At 44.2% G+C, this 24,375-nt stretch overlaps 1 protein-coding gene across 2 annotated transcripts in view; it reads left to right on the top strand.

The window, feature by feature from the left end:
• Positions 1-24,375, top strand: part of CSMD2 (CUB and Sushi multiple domains 2) — a 693,817-nt gene that overhangs the window by 542,308 nt on the left and 127,134 nt on the right. For both annotated transcript variants that reach the window (XM_044945284.2, XM_044945283.2), the window contains 4 exons: positions 10,157-10,351; positions 11,479-11,595; positions 14,363-14,476; positions 23,707-23,802. In XM_044945284.2, the coding sequence (XP_044801219.2) occupies positions 10,157-10,351; positions 11,479-11,595; positions 14,363-14,476; positions 23,707-23,802 (522 nt within the window). The remainder of the gene's footprint in view (positions 1-10,156; positions 10,352-11,478; positions 11,596-14,362; positions 14,477-23,706; positions 23,803-24,375) is intronic.

Below are 24,375 nucleotides of genomic sequence, written 5' to 3' on the forward strand. Positions count from 1 at the left end.
GTTGCTCAGTCGTGTCCGACCCTTTGCAACCCCATGGACTGCAGCACGCCAGTCTTCCCTGTCCTTCACTGTCTCCCAGAGTTTGCTCAAACTCATGTCCACTGACTCGATGATGCCATCCAACCATCTCATCCTTTGTCACCCCCTTCTCCTCCTGCCCTCAATCCTTCCCAGCATTTACATAGCAAATCACCAGCCACAGGTGTTTGTTTCTGCAAAAATCCCCGGGTCAATAATGTGTATGGCCTGGAGCAAGTTATTTAACCTCTCCAAAACTCTATTTCTGCATTTACAAAATGATGGTAGAATAATTTCTACAGCACAGAAACGCACTTGATGAATCCATGCATGAAAGCCCAGGTCTGGGGCCTGGCACCTTGCAAACATTCTGTAATATTCCAGTCGTAGCAGCAGCAGGAGAAATATTCCAGGTTCTCGAGCACTTCACTTTCTTCTACTCTATTATTCTGTTTGACCTTTTCTTTTCCTCTAATGATTCCAGGCGCCATTATCCAGATCCTAGCTCCATCTTTTGCTTGATTTGTGAACTTGGTTAGATATTATCTCTTGGAACCCATTTCTCCAGCTATAAAATGGTGATCATAATAGTTATGTTGCAGAAGGTTAAATTAAAAGATATTTTATACATATAAATGAAATGCAGGAAGATAGTGCCCAGGATGGACTAAGTGCTCTGTAGATTCTCTGGAGATGATGGAATTTGTTATTGCTACTGTAACCCAAGTTCCGCCAGACTCATCAGCCGGTGTGTACAAATGGAGCTGGTGTGTACAAATGGGGTCACAGTACCAGTTAAAATTTAAAAAGTTCCTGGCTCACATCCCCCACTTGTTTAATGTGCGACCTCAGCAAGCAACCTTTTAAAGTGTCCCTTCATTAAATATTTGTGGCAACTCCTGGGATTAGTTCACACGCGCTCACAAATAATCCGAATCATAATAGTGGTTAATTTAGTAGTCTGCCAACAGCCAGCAGTGTCCTGAGCAGTTCGCATCCATTGACTCACCGAAATCCTCGTGACTCTCAGTCCCCTGCTGTGTGTCAGATACAATTCTCAAAGATGCCTGGGGCACAGGTTAGAGAAAGTTTTGCCTGTGGTCATCTTTCCTCGTGGGACTGGCCTGGATTCTCTGCCATCCTGTCTTCCTCTGGAAAACCGCCATTGGGTAAACCTCCTGCCCTCAGTCGCCACGTGCTGGCGTCAGGACAAATGCAGTCACAAGTCCTGGGACGCCAGCAGGAGGCATGTCTTAGGTTCAGCCGGGATCCCCATTGCTCCGCCCACCACCATCCTCCCTGCCGTGACATCATCTTCACTCTTTATTATTCATTTCTTTAATGACACTTTCATCGGTACCCGTAATTTTCCTGCTCCCTGATCCTTCAGTCGCATAAACCTTGCACAACTGCACCTTTTATTAAATTCCCTGTCAAGTGGCTGAGCACAGCTAGAAGTCACACAAAGGTGGCACTTGGAGCCACCCCAGCCAGGCCTTCGCAACGATCAAAGCAACATCAAGCTTGTCCCACCTGAGTCTTCTACATGGCAGGGATTCTAAAATTTTACCCCAAATGTCACCATTTTCAACCTTCTTATAAGATGACTGCATTTCATCATCCCTGGGCTCAGTGGCTACAGGGTAGAAACTCTCTCAGCTTCCTCCCTGGTCCCCTTGTCATGACAACCTGGCTGTGGTCTCCTCTCCCCCAGGTCTTCTCTACAAATCTATGTGCTACAGCCACACTTCTAGGTCCTCATTCCCAAAGAAGCCCCTTCCCTGTTCAGCTGTTGGCCTAAGACCATATTTGGAAGGGTCCTCAGATACAAAACAAAGCTCTGGGGAATAGGGCCTTCCAAGCTGCCACCCGAGCCTGCCAAGCAGCCAAAGGGGGCCAATTACTGGGGAGGGGCAAGGGGAGAGACACAGCCCACAATGCACCTTCTGCCACCTTATGAGGATCCGCGGAGCAAGTGCCAAGTGAGTGTGTCTACTTGGGGTGGGAGGTACCTGGTGAGACCTGGACCTTCCTTCCTTCTCAGATTACACACCTCCAAATTTGGATCACCTCTGTACTATGTCCCAGCCCTCTTCACAGGTAGCCCATTTGGTGGAACCCAGGGAGATCCCATGGTCTCCTTCTCCATATCCCTGGGTTCCTGGAATGGGTCTACTCACTACTGGATCCCAAGAACTTGATGATATCCCCTCACGTTCAATATCTATATAAGGCAGATCACCATCACTTATCACCTATATGGCCTTAAACAAGTTACTTAACTTCTCTGAGAATCGCCTCCTTGTCTGTCAGAGAGGGACAGTGGTACTCTATGAAGAGGTTGTTGTGAGGATTGGTCAATCGGCAGTCCCTGGCAGTGGGCTCGATAGTAGTTGGCACACACTTTGATCTTTGCTCTTCCATCCCATTGCCTTTCTCCTCCTGTGTGATAGGTATTTCATTTGTTCTGTCTTTGTCTGGAAGATAGAACCTTTGTTCATTGAACTAGCCTGGTAGAATGGGACATGTATTTAAAATATATGAATATTTGTGATTTGTGGCATGCATGTGTCCTGTATACTTCTCCAATCCTTGACAAAGAATTTAGATACTCTACACTCTGCAAATCCGTAGAACACCCTAGGTTGAGTTGGTAACCCACAGAGGACTTGCACATTGAGGCAGGTGTGGATTCTTACGAAAAGAATAGTTGGCCATATCTATCTAGAAGCCTTCTCCTGTCCAAAGGCAGAATCCTGTCTTTTAGAGAGATCCAGGGCTCCACTAATGCTAAGGATCTGTGTCTCCATGGAGCTGTAGTTTCAATGGTTCTGCTTTGGGAGGTGTGAGGATCCACCTCAAGAGAGGTTGCCAGACTCAGCTGGGCTTAGCGCAGTGAAAACCACTCTCTGACCCAAGTCAACCCCCTCTTTGATCCAGGGTGAACAGACCAGGAGTCTTTCCTTATTTCCTGCCAACTTTCTAAGGGAAAAGCAAAAACAATTTGGTCCCATCTTAGTGAGGGATGATTTAGTTCCTATGAAGAAACTACTAAGAAGAAAAAGGAGTAACTTATTATAAAATGGTGAAAAACAGAAACACTTAAACCAACTTGAGACAGAAAGACTTTATTATAAAAAGAAAACTAACAGCCAAACTGATTTAAGCTAAAGAGCACTATATTTTAACAATATGGATGATAAAAACTCTCTCTCACTTAGCATCAAAATGGAATACATTTTTAAAATATAAGAGCCCCAAGGGCAGGAAGCGTGATGCCCCAAGGGGATTACAGTCAAGGTGGGAGAATCGGAGGTTGAATGCGAGGATGGTCCTCCTCCATCTCCAGAACCACTCGGCCTGCTCCCTGCTCCTTTCTGAGTATTTGCCACATTCACTTTTCTTTGTAGGTTAGTTTTCTTTGCTTCTCCATTCTCCTAGGACAGCAGGGCTGCCTCCCTCTTGGCTTTGAATCACTTCCCTGTTTGTATCCCAACTACCAATCCCAAAGGAACCATCAGATTGACAAATTAAGTCAGAGGTCCCCTGAGCGGTGTCATAGGATTAAGCTTTTGCATAAGGGGCAAGGGACCATCAGGCATTTTGATCCATTTTCTCACTGAGTATTTTTTGAGCACCTACTGTGTACTAGACACTGCTACAGAGGCTGAGAACAGAGCAAGGAACAAAGCAAAGTCCAGGCCCCATGGAGTTCACATTCTAAGCTCACAGGCATTTCTACTACAATGGAATGTTGGAGGTGCACCTATGTAAGGCAAAGATGGGTGCATACGGTGGGATTGTAGGTGTCTCTGTTCAGTTGCTCCAGGAACGTGGCTGTGCTGACTTAGTCATCTCTGGGCAGCCCTTCTAAGACATGATTCTGAATGCAGTCATGTCAGCTGTGGATCTCTATTACCCCATGCTCTGGTGCACTTCTCATCTGAATGCAGCCTCCTGGGTAGTTTTACCGTCTGCTAGAAGGATGCAGTGGAGAAGGCATTGACACCCCACTCCAGTACTCTTGCCTGGAAAATCCCATGGATGGAGGAGCCTGGCAGGCTGCAGTCCATGGGGTCGCTAAGAGTCGGACACGACTGAGCGACTTCACTTTCACTTTTCACTTTCATGCATTGGAGAAGGAAATGGCAACCCACTCCAGTGTTCTTGCCTAGAGTACCCCAGGGACGGGGGAGCCTGGTTGGCTTCCGTCTATGGGGTCGCACAGAGTCGGACACGACTGAAGCGACTTAGCAGCAGCAGCAGAAGGACGCAGAGGGAATGAGAATCCTGTCTTTTGAACACAGTTTTGAAAAACGAGTCCCAGGGAGGTTTAGTGTCTTTTTCCAGACCAGAAAAACCAGTAAGGTGGTTGGGAGGGACCTTTATTCTCATCTTCCAGCAGGTGTGGTGGTTTCCTCTTGGGCCGGGACAGGCTAGGACATCCATGCACGTGTCTAAAAACCATTCGTTCACCCAACAAATGCTTATTAAGCTCCTACTTCATGACACGCCCTGCGCTGTATGCGGAGGACACAGCAGTGAGCAAAAGGGTCACAGTCCCAACTTGAGGGAAACATGAAGGTGAGGAAACAGACAATAAATAAGGAGACGAACAAGAAGTGAGAAGCATAAAAAGTGAGGGAAGAACAAACTACCATAAGAAAGAGAAATGGGGAGCCCGCTTCAGAATGGTGAAGGCCTCACGGAAAAGAGACCTAAAGGTTGAGAAGCCCCCTGTGTAAGAGCAGGAGTGGAGGGGGTTTCAGACAGAGGGAAGAAGAGTTCAAAGCAAGTGTTAGAGAACCTGAAATAACTCAGGAAATGCCAGGATGAATCAACTTTTCCAAAATTTACTAAAAAGTACCTATTTTCTCTTTCAAGCCCTTAAAAGTAACACTGTAAGCCTGGATTTTCCTACCAGATTTCCACATCTGCTCCCCCCACTCAGCTCTGCCCTGGTCTTTCTAAATTCAAGATCTCTTCATTTATGCTTACTTTCAACTTAACACATGTTTTTTTTCTAAGTGTAAACATTTTTCAAATAATGAATACAGTATTCCTTATAACTATTATAACACTGGATAGCAAGACAAATAGAATATTTAAAAGAGAAGACAGAAATTACTGATTTTGGAATCAGAGCTCATTGATAATCTACTATCATATCATCATTAACTAATATTGATGTCTTTAATATGTTGAATATTTCTATACCTTTTCCAAGTCAGAAAGGAGAGGCATCATGTGTACAATATGTTATCCTTCTAACTTTTTGATCCAGCAATGTCATATTTCTGGAAAATAAAATAATGTATGCTCTCTTTTAGAATCTTATTTGGAATAATCATTAAAATTAGAATAATTTTGCTTTTCAGAGATTCTATCTGGATTATGTGCCCTTAATGCCATTTTATGACTAATAGAAGAACACATTGATGTATAGTTTTATGGTGGAAAGGATAATGAATTAAAACAATAAAAGTAAGATGCTCTACAAAAATAAATATATAAGAAAAGTAACACATGTTTATTAGAAAAATTCAACTAATATAGAAGCATTTAAGATATGCTCTAAAAACTTAACATCTCCCAATACTACCATTCCCTAAAGTACCAGTATAAATGGCTTGTTATCTCATTCCAGATATTTTATATATATACATATATATATATATATAGAAAGTAATATAAATTCTATACCAGAGGTCAGCAAACTCTTCTGTAAAGGACCAGAGAGTAAATATTTTAGGTTTAGCAGGCCAGATGGTCTCTGCTACTATCAGTTCTGCTGTTATAATGCTAAAACAGTCGTAGACAATATGTAAACAAATGGGCGTGGCTGTGTTCCAATAAAACTTTATTTACAAAAACAGGCAGTAGCGAGTCAGTGAACTGCAGTTTGCAGATCCCTGTCTATATGAATGGGGATCACACTGTATATAACCTGTAATATGGATTGGGTTTTCTTTTTTGAGCTTTGTTTTGGGTTTTGCCCAACAATGGATCTTGGGCGCCTTTCCATATCAGTATTCAAAGACTTTTGCTATTCTTTCTACTTGATCTTAGCCAAAAGGCCAAGAAGCGATTGCTATTCTTTCCAAAGGTTGCTTACATTTCAGTGGATGGCTCTAATCCAACTTTGTTAAACCAATTCCTTACTGTTTGGGTTGTCATTTTTCAATATTTTGCTGTTACTGTGTTTGGAAACAGGCCTTATCTATTAGGACAAAAAGAATCTGGTTCTTTTAATTTTCTCATTTTGGAGGGCTTGGGGCTTATTTGTTATTATCATCATGATGTTTTAGTCATTTAGTTTTATCATTCACAGCTGAGCTCTGGTTTGGCAGCCTGAAGACCTGAGTTTGGTATTAACTCTACCTCTTAATAGTTGAATGGCTTGGAAAACTCATTTAGCCTCTCTGATCACCACATTCCTCATCTATAACTGGAACAGAAGCATACCTGACCCTCCCTACTGCAGAGGGTATTGTGAGGTACAAGCAGGATAACAGATTGGAAAGTGCTTTGAAAATTACAAAACGATATTCCTGTGTAAGAAGCTATCATCATTATCATTAGCCTTGTCGTTATTATTGATGTGACAGTGCTTGGAATGATGAGTTCTTCTTGCTCTGACATGTGAGCAGTGATAGAACACAGTCTGTAGTTGGCTCATTGATGTTGATTTTCTAAGTCTAGAGGTATTCAGCCAATCAACTCAGAATCCATTTATTAAGCCCTATTACATGCCAAATAGAGTCAGCCCTAGTGCCAAGTTCTGTGCTAGTTGCCAAGGTTATGAGAAGAATAGATGATGGATCCCTGTCCTTTAGGAGTTCAGAACCCACTGGAAAGAAATGCACTTACCCGACCTACCAAGATAATCAAGAAAAGAAAAATGAAATTCTGCCAGAAAGAAAGCAACATTCAGGACATTTTCTCAGGAGAGCATGACATTGAAAAGTGTAGGAATTTGCCACACACAGAAAGGAGGAAAGGACTCTCTGACATAGAGTAATGTTCTGGGCAGTCATATCCAGCTGGGGCTGCCAGTGTGGCAGTTACCCAGAAGCACAGTTGTTTATATGATGTAGAAGTCTATTCTTATTCTGTGAAAGAAATCTGAAGATTTTCACCCAAAGCTGTTGAAGTGTCTCCATCTAGGCTCCTTGTGTCTTTCTGCTGTATCATGGCTATGTGGCTCCCATCCTCCAGGTTATCTCAGGATCCAAGGTGGCGACTGGAGGTCCATCCACCATATCTGAGTTCCAAACTGTGGGAAGGAGGAAGGGAAGAAAGAAGGAAGGGTCAATGACTATTCTCTCAGCTGAGTTGCCTTCCCTTCAGCAGTCTTTCCAGAAATCCCACATGTATCCACTTTGTTGTTCAGTTGCTAAGTCGTGCCCAACTCTTTGCGACCCCATGGACTGCAGCACACCAGGCTTCCCTGTCCTTCACTATCTCCCAGAGCTGCTCAAACTCATGTTTATTGAGTCAGTGATGCCATCCAACCATCTCATCCTCTGTCACCCCCTTCTCCTCCTGCCCTCAGTCTTTCCCAGCATCAGGGTCTTTCCCAAAAAGTCAGCTATTCACATCAGGTAACCAAAGTATTAGAGCTTCAGCTTAGCATCAGTCCTTCCAATGAATATTCATGGTTGATTTCCTTTAGGATTGACTGATTTGATCTCCTTTACGTCCAAGGGACTCTCAAGAGTTTTCTCTACTTAAGAAATATTTATTGAGTGCCTATCATATGCCAGGCACTGGACTACAGCAGTGAACGAAACTGGAAAACTGCCTTCCTGGAACCTACATTCTAGTGGAGGGAGATAGAAAGAAATTAGGCAACTGTATGGTGTATGAGATAGTATTGAGAAGAAAACAGAAGTGCAGAGAATAAAGCAGTGAAGGGTGATGGGGAGTGCTGGGGAGAGGAATATCACAATTTTAAAGAGCTGGCCAGGGGACTTCCTTGGCAGTCCAGTGGTTAAGACTCTGTGCTTCCAGTGCAAGGGATGTGGGTTCAAACCTTTATGTCATGTGGCACAGCCACAAAATTTTTAAACTTTTTTAAATTAAAAAGAAGAGTTGGTCAGACAAGTGTCACTGAGAAGGCGATATTGAGCTAAGTCCTGCAAGAAGTGACAAGGGAGCCATGAGGATGGGAGAATGCACACAGAGACCAATGTGATCGGAGCAAAGTTAGCAAAGGGGCAGTAGGGATCAGGGTCACAGAGGGCCGACTGGGGCAGGATGTGCAGGACCTTGGAGACTTGTAAGGACTGGGGCTTTTACTCGGAGTGATTCGGGAGGCAGTGATCTGTCCTGACTGTGTTTACTACTCTTTGACCAGATCTAGCTGCCTGGGAGGCTGGAAGGTATAGATCTTAGCTGGTGCCTTGATATTCTGGATAAACCCTGGGTTCCGTTACTTAAAAGGATCAGGTGGGAGGAATGAATTTTGGGTGCCACAGCTTCTTCCGCCTCATATGAGCTATGTGAACTTGGTTCCAAGTTACTTAAGTTTTCTGAACTTCAAATAATATTTGACCCACTCTGAATTTATAAAAGAAAAGATGAAGTATAAGACTTGGTGATGTTTCCCTGTATCTCTGCAATTCACAAATGGGTCACCCAGTATCAGTTGCATTCTGGCCAGAGACGCTAAGCTTTGGGGAAGGACAGATTTGATGTGGGGGTCAAGATGATACAACACAGGGCACATGAGGGGTCCTCTGTTAGGCAAGGGACCATTTTCTGGATCCCATTTGAGTTTAAACCTAGCAGTGTGTCTGGAACTGCTCCACCCTAAGCTCTAGGCAGAGACAACGAACAGGGCCATCCCATCATCAGGGCACAAATGCAAGCTTCTAGAAACCAGGAGGCTCCATGCTGAGGGTGAAGGCTCAAAGCTGAGCAAAGGGATGGACTGTGCCCAAGTACTGACCTTCACCATCGTGACCTGGTCACGACTGAGATATGAACCACGGCGTGTCAGTTCTCATCAGTCAGAGCAGCGTGTGCCTCCCCTGAGAGCAGTGAGTCAGGGGTGAGAGGGCCTCGAAAGTGCAGCAGGAACTCCCTCCTTGGAGGGCCAGGGCAAGAAAGTGGAGAGAAGAAGGGAGATTTCACTCTTCAAAAGGACTTCTAGCCCTACTTTCTTTTTTTTTAATTTTTAATTTAATTTTTATTTTATACTGGAATATAGTTGATTTATGGGCTTCCCAGGTGGTGCTAATGGTAAAGAACCCACCTGCCAATGCAAGAGACATAAAAGACGTGGGTTTGATCCCTGGGTCAGGAAGATCTCCTGGAGGTGAGCATGGCAACCCACTCCAGTATTCTTGCCTGGAGAACCCCATGGACAGAGGAGACTGGTGGGCTACAATCCATAGGGTTGCAAAGAATCATACATGACTGAAGCGACGAAGCATGCACACATTCTTGATTTACCGTATATCTTGGTTTCAGATGAACAGCAAACTGATAGATACGCATATACATACACCCATTCTTTTCAGATTCTTTTCCCCTGTAGGTTATTACAGAATATTGAGTAGAGTTCCCTGTGCTCTGCAGTGCGCTTAGTCGTTCATCATTTCCGACTCTAAGACCCCATGGACTGCAGCCCGCCAGGCTCCTGTGTCCATGGAGATTCTCCAGACAAGAATACTGGAGTGGGCTGCCATTCCCTTGTTTTAGTTGTAGTGGTGGTATCTGTTAATCCCAAACTCCTCATTTATCCCTCCCCCAGAACTCCTCCCCTTTGGTAACCATAAATTTGTTTTCAAAGTCTGTGGGTCTGTTTTGTAAATAAGTGTATTTGCATCACTTTTTAGATTTGACACCTAAGTGATATGTGTGGTCTTTATCTTTGTCTGAATTACTTTACTTAGTATAATCATCTCTAGGTCTATACATGTTGCTGCAAATGGCATTATTTCACTCTCCAGTCCCAGTTTTTAACCAAATTTAGAGAGGTTTCCAGACTTGAATAGACCTGTCAGTCCCCAATCCCCATATCCTCCATAGCTAATCAGTGTCAGGGTCTCCCCACAGGTGCTGTGCCCTGCAATTAGGCCACTGATAAGCCAGCTCTCTGCGTATATGTGTTTATTTTTCTTTTTTCCAGAAAACCCACGGGAGTCGTGTTTCGACCCCGGTTCCATCAAGAACGGCACGCGAGTGGGGTCCGACCTGAAGCTGGGCTCCTCCATCACCTACTACTGCCATGGGGGCTATGAGGTGGAGGGCTCCTCAACCCTGAGCTGCATCCTGGGGCCTGATGGGAAGCCAGTGTGGAACCATCCCCGGCCAGTGTGCACAGGTGGAGGAGCATGGGGCTGGGGCAGAGGCAGCGAGGACGCAGAGAGGCAGAAGGGGCCGGGGGCTAGGGGAAGGGGCAGGCGGGACATGGTCCTCACAGGAGGGCTCCCTGGGCTCACTGTGAATGAGAGAGGCTGGCGATTCACCAGGTGTACCAGTCCCTGTCGATGTGGCATCCCTCTCAGATCACACAGTGTCCTTGAGCTGTGCTTAGTCGCTCAGTCGTGTCCAAGTCTTTGCAACCCCATGGACTGTAGCCTGCCAGGCTCCTCTATCCATAGGATTTCCCAGGCAAGAATAATGGAGTGGATTGCCATTTCCTTCTCCAGGGGATCTTCCCAACCCAGGGACTGAACCCAGCTCTTCTGCATTACAGGCAGATTCTTTACTGTCTGAGACACCAGGGAAGGGGAGTTTAAAAATGACCCTGAGATGGTTCCCTGTCCTAGGGAAAACCCCTGCAAGTTCATATGGTTAGAACTAAGGCCACTGGGGTGGGCTAATTCCATGGGCATCTGGGTTAGCCATGGGACCCTGATGAGAGGGAGCGGATGGAGTACCAGAACGTTGGGGGCATGGCAGCCACTTAAATTGAAAAAGTAAGGAGGCCCCTGGCCCAGGTGAGAAGGGCTGGCTCTGTGGCCCACCCCTTGTGAGAGTGGGCACCATGGCTGGGTCACGTGAGCTGTCTGTCCCCAGTTGGCTATTTCGGGGAAGCCTCCACTCCTTAGCCACGCAGACACTGACTGCCCAGGCCCAGACGTCAACCGAGGGCAGAAGACCATGTCCAGGCCCCACTGGTAGCAGCAGAGGTTCCTGAAGAGCTCCCCAAGGCTGGGCCTCCAGGGGCCATTGCCAGCATCACTGGTTAGAGGGCAAGGACTGGCAGGTACACAGGAGGGCCCTTGATAGCATCAGGGTGGGTTTCAGGCCATGTGCCAGGCCAGAGATGGATGTGCTTGGGCAGGACCGGGCAATGTTCCTAGAACTCTCTCCTCCACATTAGTGGCTCCTCCACAGAGCATCCCCACCAGGCCAGAAGCTTAGGCTGGGAGTGAGCAGAACAGAGGTGGACAGCTGGTGAGAGGCCCCCAAGGTCACCTGGCCTCTACCTGATTTCTCTTTCAGCCCCCTGTGGGGGACAGTATGTGGGTTCAGATGGAGTGGTCTTGTCCCCCAACTACCCTCAGAACTACACCAGTGGACAGATCTGCCTGTATTTTGTCACCGTGCCCAAGGACTATGGTATGGATTTGTTTTGTGTGTTTGTTTATGTTTTCCAACTGCTTCCAATTCTCAAGCGCTTCCCAGTTGCATCCTAATCCCACTCTCAACTGCATGGCTCCTATTGGGAAATGAACAGAGCAGTCTGAAGAGGGTAGTGAGACCCACTGGAACCAAGGGGTGGGGTGATTAGAGAGGAACCAGCCAAGACAGAGAGAAGGGGGGTACACCCAGGCCTCCCTAGCACAGCCCGGGTATGAATAGAGGTGGTGCAGACCCAGGCTGCCTGGAAACCCAGGAGAGAGTGGCAGCAGGGCAGGAAGAAATGAAGGAGTGGGATGGAGCTGGGCTTGAAAGTACAGGGGAGGAAACTGGGTGCCACGTTATCCTGCTAGTCCATCTGCAAGCCGGAAGCTGGTCGGGTAGCAATTGGTAGGATGAGCACGAAAAAAAATGGAGGAATGGGTCAGTGCCCTGGGAAGGTAGAGGAGCCCCCAGATCCCAAGAGACCCAGGCAGAAAGAAGCCAGGCTTGTCACCTGGTTGGCAGTGGGCTAGTTAGGAGTCCAACAGCCCTGGAAGATTCAGGAAGTTCTTGAGGGGCACAAGCTGGTTGAACCTGGGCAATCAATGACCAGCTGGACTGCTTTCACCCTGAATCTGCTTGTCGGAAGAGGAACAACTGTTTCTAAACAGGATTGGCATTGGTAGGGTAAAGGGCATCTGTATGTCCTGACCATCTACAAGAGAGAGGGGGCAGCCCGCAGAGAACTGGCTGCTTACTCCCAAGAGACAGGATGGAGTAAACATGGGGCAAGGCTGATCATTCACTAAACACTAATTTAACACCTCCTAGGGACCTCACACTCTGCTGGGAACCAGAGCTGCAGAGCTGAGACAGATGTGTTTTCTGCCCTCTGTAAACTCCCAGCCTCATCTACTCACAGCTCCCACCATCTGGCACCACCAGCTGCACGCCAGCACCTGCACATTTGTGTGTGTGCACACCCGCTCCCCAACACACTAGTGTGGCAGGAGCTTGTGACTTGTAGAATCAGAGCTAGGAAAGTACTGGAAGGTTCTCCAATCCCATCTGCCACCCAGTGCCTAGTCCTTAACAGGTGGGCATGCAGAGTATACTTGAATTTCTCCAGAAATAAAGAGCTTGTGCCCTTGTAGGCACCCAGCCTCAGGCTGAGCAGTCTCCCTGAGCTGAAACCTGTACCTGAAGAGCTGGTTCTAGGCAGGGTCATGACCTGTCCTGAGCATCTTCTCTTTGTTAGTGATGCTAAGCCCAGGGATGAAGTGCAGGTTTTTATCTTGGGTCTGAAATATTTGTCCCAAGCCTGAGTCCTTCTTTGATCCCCTATCTAAAGTGGCTTGCCTTGCTCTGTCATTTTTTTCCCCATTTCCTCTAAAATTCAATGCTATCTGAAATTATCTTGTTTATCTATTTGCTTAAGAGTTGTTATTTTCATTTTTGACTGCCTCTTCCCACTAGAATGCACAGTGTGTGAACCTTGCCCATCCTGTTCACCTCCATAGGAAAGAGCATGGAAATACTTCTGCCATCACCCCTTGCTCAGTGTCCATTTTCAGGATGCTGAAACAGGCTTTCCCTCTTGCTCCTCTGCCCGTGAGTTGAGAGCTCAGAGTCTCTAACACCACTCACTGCTATACTCATCATTGCAAATGCCTTTCTTTCCCCCAGGAAGTCAATTCCATGGCCCAAGTCCCTCCCTGCTCCAACATGCAACACACACAAACACACATGTGCATGCACACCTGACTTCCTACATGCTCAAGGCTTGAACCAAAATAGAGAAAGACTCACCCTGGTACTTGCTCTCAGATGCACCCGGCCAACTGGGAGATAAGTGCCAGCAGAATTTACCAGGGTCTGAAATGGAGCTGTGCCCCCCATGGCCCCACAGTATCAGCAACCCCAACCCCTCCAGCAGTGACTGGCAGAGATTCGACAGTTGAGGAAAGAGCCTGTATTAGCCATCAAATGGCAGAGTCCTTAGGTCTTTCCTGAAAAGAGGCTCCTCAGGCCACCGTCCACCAGCTTTTCAGCCCCCTCCCATGAGCTACCTGGCCTTGTGGAACTCGCTTAACCTATGAGCTTCAGTTTCTTTGCTTAAAATCAGGTATCTGCAAGAGTCAGGATTCAATAAGATCGTATGCATTGCAAGCATGGTACCCGGCACACAGTAGGAGCTTCAGAAAAATCACTTTGCCTCTTCCCTTGGATCTGCCAGAGGGAAATGAGGTAGAGAGGTTTGCCTAACCAATGACAGTTGCTCCTTCCTCAGGGAGGGCTGCTACGCTTTCCTATTAACTGTGGGGGATCTTGTAGCCAGGGGATGCCCTCAAAGGCTAGATCTTTGCAGGAGTAATGAAGGAAAATATGGGGTCCTGAGATCAACATGGAATACGGGGATGTTACGGAGAGCTCTTCCGTGTCCTAGAGTAGCTGCTGCTGCTGCAACCTGAGAAGGAATAGGGTTTAGCCTGGCTGCTGGGTGCAGCCCACCATGTCATCTTGACCCCTGTGGGAGAGTTCTGGTTGGGCCTTTCCCACCTCCCCGGGTCCCTGTGCCCCGTGTCTAATCAGCCAGTGGAAAGGCTCAGCAAGCAGTTAGCCCCCATGAACCAACAAGCTCCATTGAGGCGGCCCTGCCCCTGGTCCGGGGCCCCCAGCCCACCGGGGCTTCCCCCACCCCTGAGCACGGCCGCCCTGTCTTCCCCCCTGAGATCTCCACACCACGTCTCTCTCTGCTCCACAGTGGTGTTTGGACAGTTTGCCTTCTTCCACACGGCCCTCAACGACGTAGTGGAGGTGCATGACGGCCACAACGAGCACTCTAGGCTCCTCAGCTCCCTCTCGGGCTCCCACACAGGTAACCGGGCCTGGGCCGACAGTGAGGGTGGGGCGGGGAGGGGAAGGGGGCGTGGCCACAGGGGAACCACCCCTTTGTGTCTGTCGGCTGCTGATATCCCCACGTAGCAAAGAGCTTCCGTTACTCAGCTATTAAAAAAATGCATTTGAATCAGTTCTAATGAGGTGGATGAAACTGGAGCCTATTATACAGAGCGAAGTCAGTCAGAAAGAAAAACACCAATACAGTATATTAACGCATGCTGCTGCTGCTACTGCTGCTAAGTCGCTTCAGGCGTGTCCAACTCTGTGTGACCCCATAGACGGCAGCCCACCAGGCTCTGCCGTCCCGGGGATTCTCCAGGCAAGAACACTGGAGTGGGTTGCCATTTCCTTCTCCGATGCATGAAAGCGAAAAGTGAAAGTGAAATCGCTCACTGGTGTCCAACTCTTAGCGACTCCATGCACCGCAGCCTACCAGGCTCCTCCATCCATGGGATTTTCCAGGCAAAATTGCTGGAGTCGGGTGTCATTGCCTTCTCCAGTATTAACGCATATATATGGAATTTAGAAAGATGGTAACAGGACGAGACGGCAAAAGAGACACAGATGTAAAGAACAGACTTTTGGACTCTGTGGGAGAAGGCGAGGGTGGGATGATTTGAGAGAATAGCATTGAAACATGCATATTACCATATATGAAATAGATCACCAGTCCAGGTTCGATGCATGAGACAGGGCGCTCAGGGCTGGTGCACTGGGATGACCCTGAGGGATGGGATGGGGAGGGAGGTGGGAGGGGGGTTCAGGATGGGGAACACAGGTACACCCATGGCTGATTCATGTGAATGTATGGCAAAAACCACCACAATATTGTAATATTGTAATTAGCCTCCAATTAAAATTAAAAAAAAAGAAAGGCGCTTCAGAGGGTAAACTTCACCCAAGGCTGTGTCTACACCCCACCCCAAGTGGTGTAGCGTTCCCCTGTGGGTTGACATTGAGACCCAACATGTTTGTCTAATTATAAGCACGTTGCATTTTCATTGTGGAAAACTTATAGAGGCAAGATAATTGCATAAAGGATTAAAATAAAAACCACCCAGAAAGAACCACTGAGAAGACGGAGTGTATCTCCTTCCAGTCTTTATATCTACTTAATCTTTTACATTTTTTATTGAACATAACAATATACATACTTTTATTAAAATGTTCACTGTGAGCATTCCTCTTTATTTTCCTCTATAACAGGATTTTTAAATCCTGTATAATAGTCTATCATAGTTATTTAAAAGTTATGTAATTAATTCTCTATTATTGAACATTTAGATTGTTTCTTATTTTTCACTCTCATGAATACTAATTCAATATAGTATACATATATTTTTGTATACATCTCTGTTACCTTAGAATATGTAGAGTTGGAATTGCTAAGTTAAAGGAAATGTGTGATCTTTAAGGCTTTTTATAAAGATTGTTAAATATTGCTCTAGAAAGTTATTGCCACTTTGTTCCCCAATGCACAAGGCATGTTTTATTCTCACAAAAACTAGGTAATTAAGAAAATGAAAACGTCATTTTGAAAAGTAAAATTGGTATCTCATTTTTTAATTTGCCCTTTTTAAATCACTAGTTAGGTTAACCTTTTATAAGGTAACTATTGGCCCATATGGTTTTTATTTGTGAATATACTTGTAAGTTATTGTTGATTTTTCTATTAGCATTTGTTTTTTCAGTATTTAGTAAAGTTCCATATTATTCTAAGCTATATATATCACATGCCATGTAAACCTCTTGTCTATAGTATATGATATAAAAATCTTCCCTTATAGTTTATCATTTGCCATTTACTATTCTTCAGGGCATGTTTTAATGTCAGAAAATCTAAATTTACCATCTAAATCTATCAGTGATCAAAGGTCAATCCATCTTTTATAAGTTTCTCCTTCACCTTTCTGATGACTAAATAAATATTCCTCTGTGTTTTCTTTTACTTCTTTTTTAGTTTCATTGTTTCTTTTAATACCTCTGGAATTTATTTCGATTTATTATTTGAAATAAGGAATATTTAACCAACATTCTTGCAAATTTAATCAGTTTCCCTAATGGAATTTTCAAAGTGCCAGATTTACATATATTTTTATAAAGTTAAAGGTATGTTTCTAGACTTTTTATATATTTCCACTATGTCTGTTTATTCTATCAGTATCAAAAATCTTCAATTAGTATAACATTACAATAATGCTTAACACTATGATAACTTTAAACATATGGTACTGTAAATTCCTGTTATCATTCTTGGTTTTGAATTTTTATTGGCTATTCTTACTTAATTTTCCCTCCAAATAACTTTTAGAAATATTGCATCAGAATTTTCATCAGAATTCTAATAAACTTATAGATTAATTGGAGGAGAACTTACATCTTCATAATAGTAACTCTATTTCCCATCAAGAATATGGTATGTCTCTCTATTTATTATTTTCTGAAAGAAAAAAAAAAAACCCTCTGGAAAGGTGGTATCATTTTCATTTTGGCAGTATACATTTTTTTTAACTTTATACCTAGAAATTTCAAGGAAATATTTGCTGTTGCTACTATAAGTGAGTCTTCCCCTTCCCCCGCTGCTGTTATATTTTCTAACCAGTCTTTGCTGGTATATTAAAAGACTGGTATTTGGAGTGTATTCATCTTGTAAAGTCATTGACCCCGCCATAATTACGCTAGCACTACCCAACGATTCTCCTGGGTCCTCTAGGCACGAAGCAATATCATCTGCAAATAAATCTGTCTCATTATTTTATCTCTTCTCAGTGGTTTTTCTTTTCTTTTCTCCCATGGTTATTGGTCTAATCAGGTATATTACCTTAACATCAACATTGATATTTTATGTTAGTAAAAAAAAATCCATTTTGTAATCATTTTAAATGTAACACCATAGCTTACATAACATCCTATGATAATGTTTAGTCTCCTTTGAATTAGTGGTTATACACAAGAACAAAATAATCTGAAGAAAAACGGGAGAGATATCATAAAACAAAAGCAGAGGATAATTAATTGGAAAATAATAACAAACTCCACAGACTGAATGCTATATTCATTGTTGCCCTTTTTTCTCAACTGGACCAGAGGTTTTATAGTGTTTAGTTTGTTTTGTTTTATTTGCTTCATTTGATTTTTTATTGCTTCTGTTCAGTTCAGTTCAGTTCAGTCGCTCAGTCATGTCCAACTCTTTGCAACCCCATGAATCGCAGCACGCCAGGCCTCCCTGTCCATCACCAACTCCCGGAGTTCACTCAGACTCACGTCCATCAAGTCAGTGATGCCATCCAGCCATCTCATCCTCTGTTGTCCCCTTCTCCTCCTGCCCCCAATCCCTCCCAGCATCAGAGTCTTTTCCAATGAGTCAACTCTTCTCATGAGGTGGCCAAAGTACTGGAGTTTCAGCTTTAGCATCATTCCTTCCGAAGAAATCCCAGGGCTGATCTCCTTCAGAATGGACTGGTTGGATCTCCTTGCAGTCCAAGGGACTCTCAAGAGTCTTCTCCAACAACACAGTTCAAAAGCATCAATTCTTCGGCACTCACCTTTCTTCACAGTCCAACTGTCACATCCATACATGACCACAGGAAAAACCATAGCCTTGACTAGACGAATCTTTGTTGGCAAAGTAATGTCTCTGCTTTTGAATATGCTATCTAGGTTGGTCATAACTTTTCTTCCAAGGAGTAAGCGTCTTTTAATTTCATGGCTGCAGTCACCATCTGCAGTGATTTTGGAGCCCAAAAAAATAAAGTCTGCCACTGTTTCCACTGTTTCCCCATCTATTTCCCATGAAGTGATGGGACTGGATGCCATGATCTTCATTTTCTGAATGTTGAGTTTTAAGCCAACTTTTTCACTCTCCTCTTTCACTTTCATCAAGAGGCTTTTTAGTTCCTCTTCACTTTCTTCCATAAGGGTGGTGTCATCGGCATATCTGAGGTTATTGATATTTCTCCCGGAAATCTTGATTCCAGCTTGTGCTTCATCCAGCCCAGCGTTTCTCATGATATGTCAATTCTTCTGTAGACTTTATTGTTTTCTAATTAATTGACCCCTGTTTCATAAAGTCTCTCCTTTTTTTTTCTTCATTTTGTTCTTCTTGTTCTAACTCTCTGAATTGAGAGTTTTGTTTGTTATTTTCTCCATGTAGTAAAGAAGCATGTTTACGGCATATCAGTTCAGTTCAATTCAGTTGTGTCCGACTCTTTGCAACCCCTTGGACTGCAGCATGCCAGGATTCCCTGTCCATCACCAACTCCCGGAGCTTACTCAAACTCATGTCCATTGAGTCAGTGATGCCATCGAACCATCTCATCCTCTGTTGTCCCCTTCTCCTCCCACCTTCAATCTTCCCCAGCATCAGGGTCTTTTCCAATGAGTCAGTTCTTTGCATCAGGTGGCCAAAGTATTGGAGTTTCAGCTTCAGCATCAGTCCTTCCAATGAATATTCAGGACTGATTTCCGTTAGGATGGACTGGTTGGATCTCCTTGCAGTCCAAGGGACTCTCAAGAGTCTACTCCAACACCACAGTTCAAAAGCATCAACTCTTTGGCGCTCAGCTTTCTTTATAGTCCAACTCTCACATCCATACATGACTACTAGAAAAACTATTGCTTTGACTATATGGACCTTTGCTGGCAAAGTAATGTCTCTGCTTTTTAATATGCTGTCTAGGTTACAGCATATATATTCACATTTAAACATAGTTTTGGCTCCATGCCATAAATTTTGATATGTACTGTTTTCATCATCATTACTGTCTAATAATCTGTGATCATGATTTATTCTTTCTGCACAAGAGTTATTTAAGGATATCTTTTCTTTTCCCCCATGAACTTGGATATTATTGTTTTTACATTTAAACATTTGTGTTAATTTCTATTTTTATTGCCAGTCTGTACCATTTCTACTCTAGAGATTAAATGAGGTCATCTCAGTAGCCAAAGACATTCTTTTTAATTCCCTAAGTATCTGAGAAGAATGTGTGTTCTTTGTCATGTAGAAAGTCCACATAGAGGGAAAAGGTGAGCGTAGGCTCTATGGTCACCCTTTTGTTGTTGTTCAGTCATTCAGTCCTGTCCAACTCTTTGAGACCCCATCAACTGAAGCACACCAGGCTTCCCTGTCCTTCACTATCACCCAGAGTTTGTTCAAATTCATGTCTGTTTAGTCGGTGATGCCATCCAACCATCTCATCCTCTGTCGTCCCCTTCTTCTGCCCTCAATCTTTCCCAGCATCAGGGTCTTTTCCACTGAACTGGCTCTTCGCATCAGGTGGCCAAAGTATTGGAGCTTCATCTTCAGCATCAGTCCTTCCAGTGAATATTCAGGACTGATTTCCTTTAGGATGGACTGGTTTGGTCACACTGCCTGGTCTCTATTCCCAGCTTTCCCACTTGCTTGGTCGGTGCCTGCGGTCATAGTGCTTGGCCACTCTGAGCATTAGTTTCCTCAAGTGTAAAGTGCAAAAAGTAAACGTTCTACTCTTAGAGTTACTGTTAGGATTAAATAAGCTATGTAGTCACCATTAGATACTCAGTTTTATTGTTCAAACCCAATATATTTGTGGTTTTCAATGAAATGAAACAACCGCACACATACACACTCAACCAAGAAGATAAATTGGGATTTTGGAGGGTAGGGATTTGGAAGGTAAATCGGGATTGCTTTCAAAATCTCATGATAGATAAAAGTATAACCATAGATATAGAAGTATAGTATGCTGCTGCTGCTAAATCGCTTCAGCCATGTCCAACTCTGTGCGACCCCATAGATGGCAGCCCACCAGGCTCCACCATTCCTGGGATTCTCCAGGCAAGAACACTGGAGTGGGTTGCCATTTCCTTCTCCAATGCATGAAAGTGAAAAGTGAAAGTGAAGTCGCTCAGTCGTGTCTGACTCTTTGCAACCCCATGGACTGCAGCCTACCAGGCTCCTCCGTCCATGGGATTTCCCAGGCAAGAGTACTGGAGTGGGGTGCCATTGCCTTTTCCGGAAGTATAGTATAGTACAGGTAGAAAGATAGGTATACATATGGAGCCTATAGACAAATATGGATATAGAAATAGAGATAGATAGAGATGTAAATAACTGATGGAAATAGAAATAGAGTTAGACATAGATGATTGATAGACAGATGGATGGATGGATAGATAGATAGATACATGATTAATAGAAAGAAGTATAGGACCTATATATATATATTAATATCAACATCCTCAGATTGTCTCTTATGTAGAGAAAAACTGATGAGGAGCCACTGGTGATGATGGGAGTGAACTGTGTCCTGTCCCTAAGGTTGTCAGGGAAGGAAAAGAAAAGCTTGAGGACCACTACTCAGCAGTCTTCATTTTGTTTTTCTACTTGATAAGTCAATGAGAACATTGTGTGAAAGTATCTGCTACCACAATTGTGCTATCTTGTTGCCTTTTGTGTTTGTATATGTTTGCCTCATTTATCTTTCCTCATTTTCTTTGAGAGTCTTCTTCTTTTAAAAGGAAGTTTACTTGTTTTATCAGTGAAGCATGTGATAACCTTGTTTTGTTCATTCTGGGGTTTTGTTTGTTTTGTTTTGCTTTTGCTTCTTCACCCTTCCATTCATACCTGACCCATATCTAATTCCCAAATTTTGTTGATATATCCATGCCTTATCAGTGTTATTAGTAATTATTTTCTAATTATGGACTTCTTTCCCAAGAATAAGTTTCTCCATTTGCATTTAGTGTTGTTACCTTCCTAACAATAATTAATTGGGTTGGACTACATTTTGCTAGTTGTCTTTGTCCCTGATGCCTTTTGATTTCCCCACTTTTGTTCATTTTTTAAAAGTCAGGCTCCTGACTGCAGTACTTTCTGTCACCTTGCATGTATGAGAATGCCTTTCCTTTGATGTATTGTATAAATGACAACTTGATTATAAATCAAATTATGGGTCAGCAACTTATTTCAAAACCACAGTGGTTTCTTTATTCCCATAGTTAATGTTATGGATGAGTTGATGTCCAGTCTAATTCTTTGTCCTTGTAGGCAATCCATGTTTTTCTCTTTTAAAAACCTTTCATATTTCTCTTTATTTTTAAAATTGAAAAGGCTAGTAGGACGTGTTGTGGGGGAAATCGCTTTTCATTACTTAGATCCAGCACTTTGTGAACAGTTTCACCTAAAACCTCAAATCTTTCTTAAGCTTAGAATGTTGTCTTCCTTCTTCAATTATTTTTTCTCCTTCAATTTCTCATCTTCTCTCTCTAGAATTCTTAATATATGCATATCGGATTTTTTCCCCCGTATCTCTTCCATGTAACTTGTCATTCCTCTCATTAGTTTAATCCCTTCGTCCTTTTTCTGTGGATTCTGGAAGAATTTCCCAACTTTAATCTCCACTTTTCCGTTTGATTTCTGCAGAATCTAGTTCTATGTGATGCTGCTTTCATCTCTTTGTGGCCTTTATTGATCTCAGATCTGACCTTTGACACATTTCCTCCTCTACTTTTAGAGATACAATGCTAGAATTTCAGCTTGTGACAGCTGCGATTGAAAACCTGCTGAGATTTTTCACCTGTTCTGTGTTGTAATTCACATAAAGATATTTGCTTTGACTTCTGTGAGTTCTCTTCCCTTAAACCTTCGGAATCTTTTCTTATGTCCAGGGATTTTACTGTGTGCTTATCCCTGGAGCTGGAGATTGCTATGTCCAGGACTGAAAGTTGAAATGCGATCTGGGAGAGATTATGGAGGTCCTTCTCCACATATACCAGGTGGCTCAGACAGTAAAGAAACTACCTGCCATGCAGGAGACCCGGGTTCAATCCCTGGGTCAGGAAGATCCTCGGGAGAAGGAAGTGGCTACCCACTGCAGTATTCTTGCCTGGAGAATTTCATAGACAGAGGAACCTTGTGGGCTACAGTCCAGAGGGTCACAAAGAGTTGAAGATGACTGAACGACAACACTTTTACTCCACATATATCCAACTGGGAGTATGGAAAAGTTGAGTTTGTTCTGCTCACATTTATTGAAAGGAGGAACTTAGAGATGGTGGTGAAAATCAAGAAAAGCTTTTCTTCAAGAGTTTCTTTTTGCTTTGGCAGCCAGAAGTTACCTGAGGAAGTAACTCCTAGGCTCAGCCATCTGGGACCTCTGTAAATCTAAATGTGTTGTGAAAAAGGGTCTCTAATCCCCATGACCAAGAATATCACATGGACTTTCTGGAAGCACTGCTGGCCCCTAGATGTGCCTCCCAAAGCCTCCTTGGCTGGTTCCAACGTCAAACCCCACTGCAGTAGAGATATAGCCTGGCTTTCTGTTTACAGCCCTGCTTCCCTTCTGAGGGTGGGTCAGCAGACATTCCCAGGGGTCCCTAAGGTTGTGGAGGGGCAGCATGCAGAGTGACCTGCCATTGCCCATCACCCCACTTTCTCCAAGAGCTTCCACAGGAAGGTGATGGTGAGCAGGACTCCACCTCACAGTTGCAGGTCCATCTGGACCACATCAAGCAGAAGACACACCTTTTTCTTCTGATATAAAGGCTGTTGGGCTTCCTTAGCTTCCTGTGCCTGTGCAAACTTTCCCCAGTGTATATGCCCTGCTTTGCCTGGTATAGTCCCAGCTTTCATTTGGTTGTCTCAGAATAATAATTATTAATAACATGTCCTTTGACTCTCAAAAGTGCCCTAGTGTGAGCAATAAATTATATGATCTCTCTGGTTATCAGTCATTTCACAGGGCATCTGGGAAAAGCCTGGGATGCTCTCTGATGATCACATCACCCTCCTTCCCAGAACTTGGGGCCTTTTTGCTTGTTTGTTGTTATCAGATTGACATCAGTTTTCTAAGTAAACCACCAGTCACTTTGGTAATGGCCATTCTCCCCATCCCTGTGGGTCAACATGTCTTTAGAAGCTTTCTCCTTTCTAAGCAAGTAATTTGATCTTTCTGAACTTTTCTTTCTTGATCTATAGACTGTGGGTACTGAGTGCTAACCTTGCATTGATATAGGTCAACATAAGACCATAGATGTGAGAGCTTTCTGTAAACTTTAAAGTACAGTATAAATGTGAGGTTTTATTTCAGGAAGACCTGGGAGGTGGAAGGGGTTGCTATGTGGGATGTGGGTAGCCCTTCTGTCCTGGCCTGGATATTACCTACCAGGCCCGACTGACTGCTGGACTTACCATCTTCCTCGTCTCCTCATCCCTTATCTTGGCAGGAGAATCGCTGCCCTTGGCCACCTCCAATCAAGTCCTCGTTAAGTTCAGTGCCAAAGGCCAAGTACCAGCCAGAGGCTTCCACTTTGTTTACCAAGGTATGCAGGATGTGATGTGGGAGGTGTGAAGGCAATCTCCATCTTCGGGGATCAAGGAGAACAGGGACCTTTGACCTCCCCCCAGTCTTAGCCTCATTCTTATGGTGTTTGTGGGGCAATTCCCTGAAATTCAGTTGAATTTTATACATTCAATATAGACAATTCTTGGACCCAACTCCATGTTGGATAAAGGGAGAAATCAGAGAAGGGAAGCTAATTTGTGCCCTCCCCGACTCCTCATTGTGTGGCACAGTCCTCATGGCATTGAGAGGACCAGTCCAGGCCTCTTACCTAGACCTTCTCCCATGGAGTATGGCTTTGTCTGCAAGGCCTATAAAGGTCCAGGGAAAACATGGGCTTTAAAGTGAGCTGGACATGGATTTGAACCCCAGCCCTGGCACTGTCTAACTGGGCACCAGCTACTCCCCATCTCAGAGCCCCAGTTTGCTCACCTATAAAATCAGGGTGACCATGTCACCTCACAGAGTAGCTGGCACGAAGCGGGTAATCAGTGTCTGTTCCCCTCCTTATGGCCCTGAAAAGCCAAGTCTTGGAGCAGCCTAGCCTTCCCCT

This window comes from Bubalus bubalis, chromosome 6 (genome assembly GCF_019923935.1).
Source record: "Bubalus bubalis isolate 160015118507 breed Murrah chromosome 6, NDDB_SH_1, whole genome shotgun sequence".
Taxonomy (NCBI): domain Eukaryota; kingdom Metazoa; phylum Chordata; class Mammalia; order Artiodactyla; family Bovidae; genus Bubalus; species Bubalus bubalis.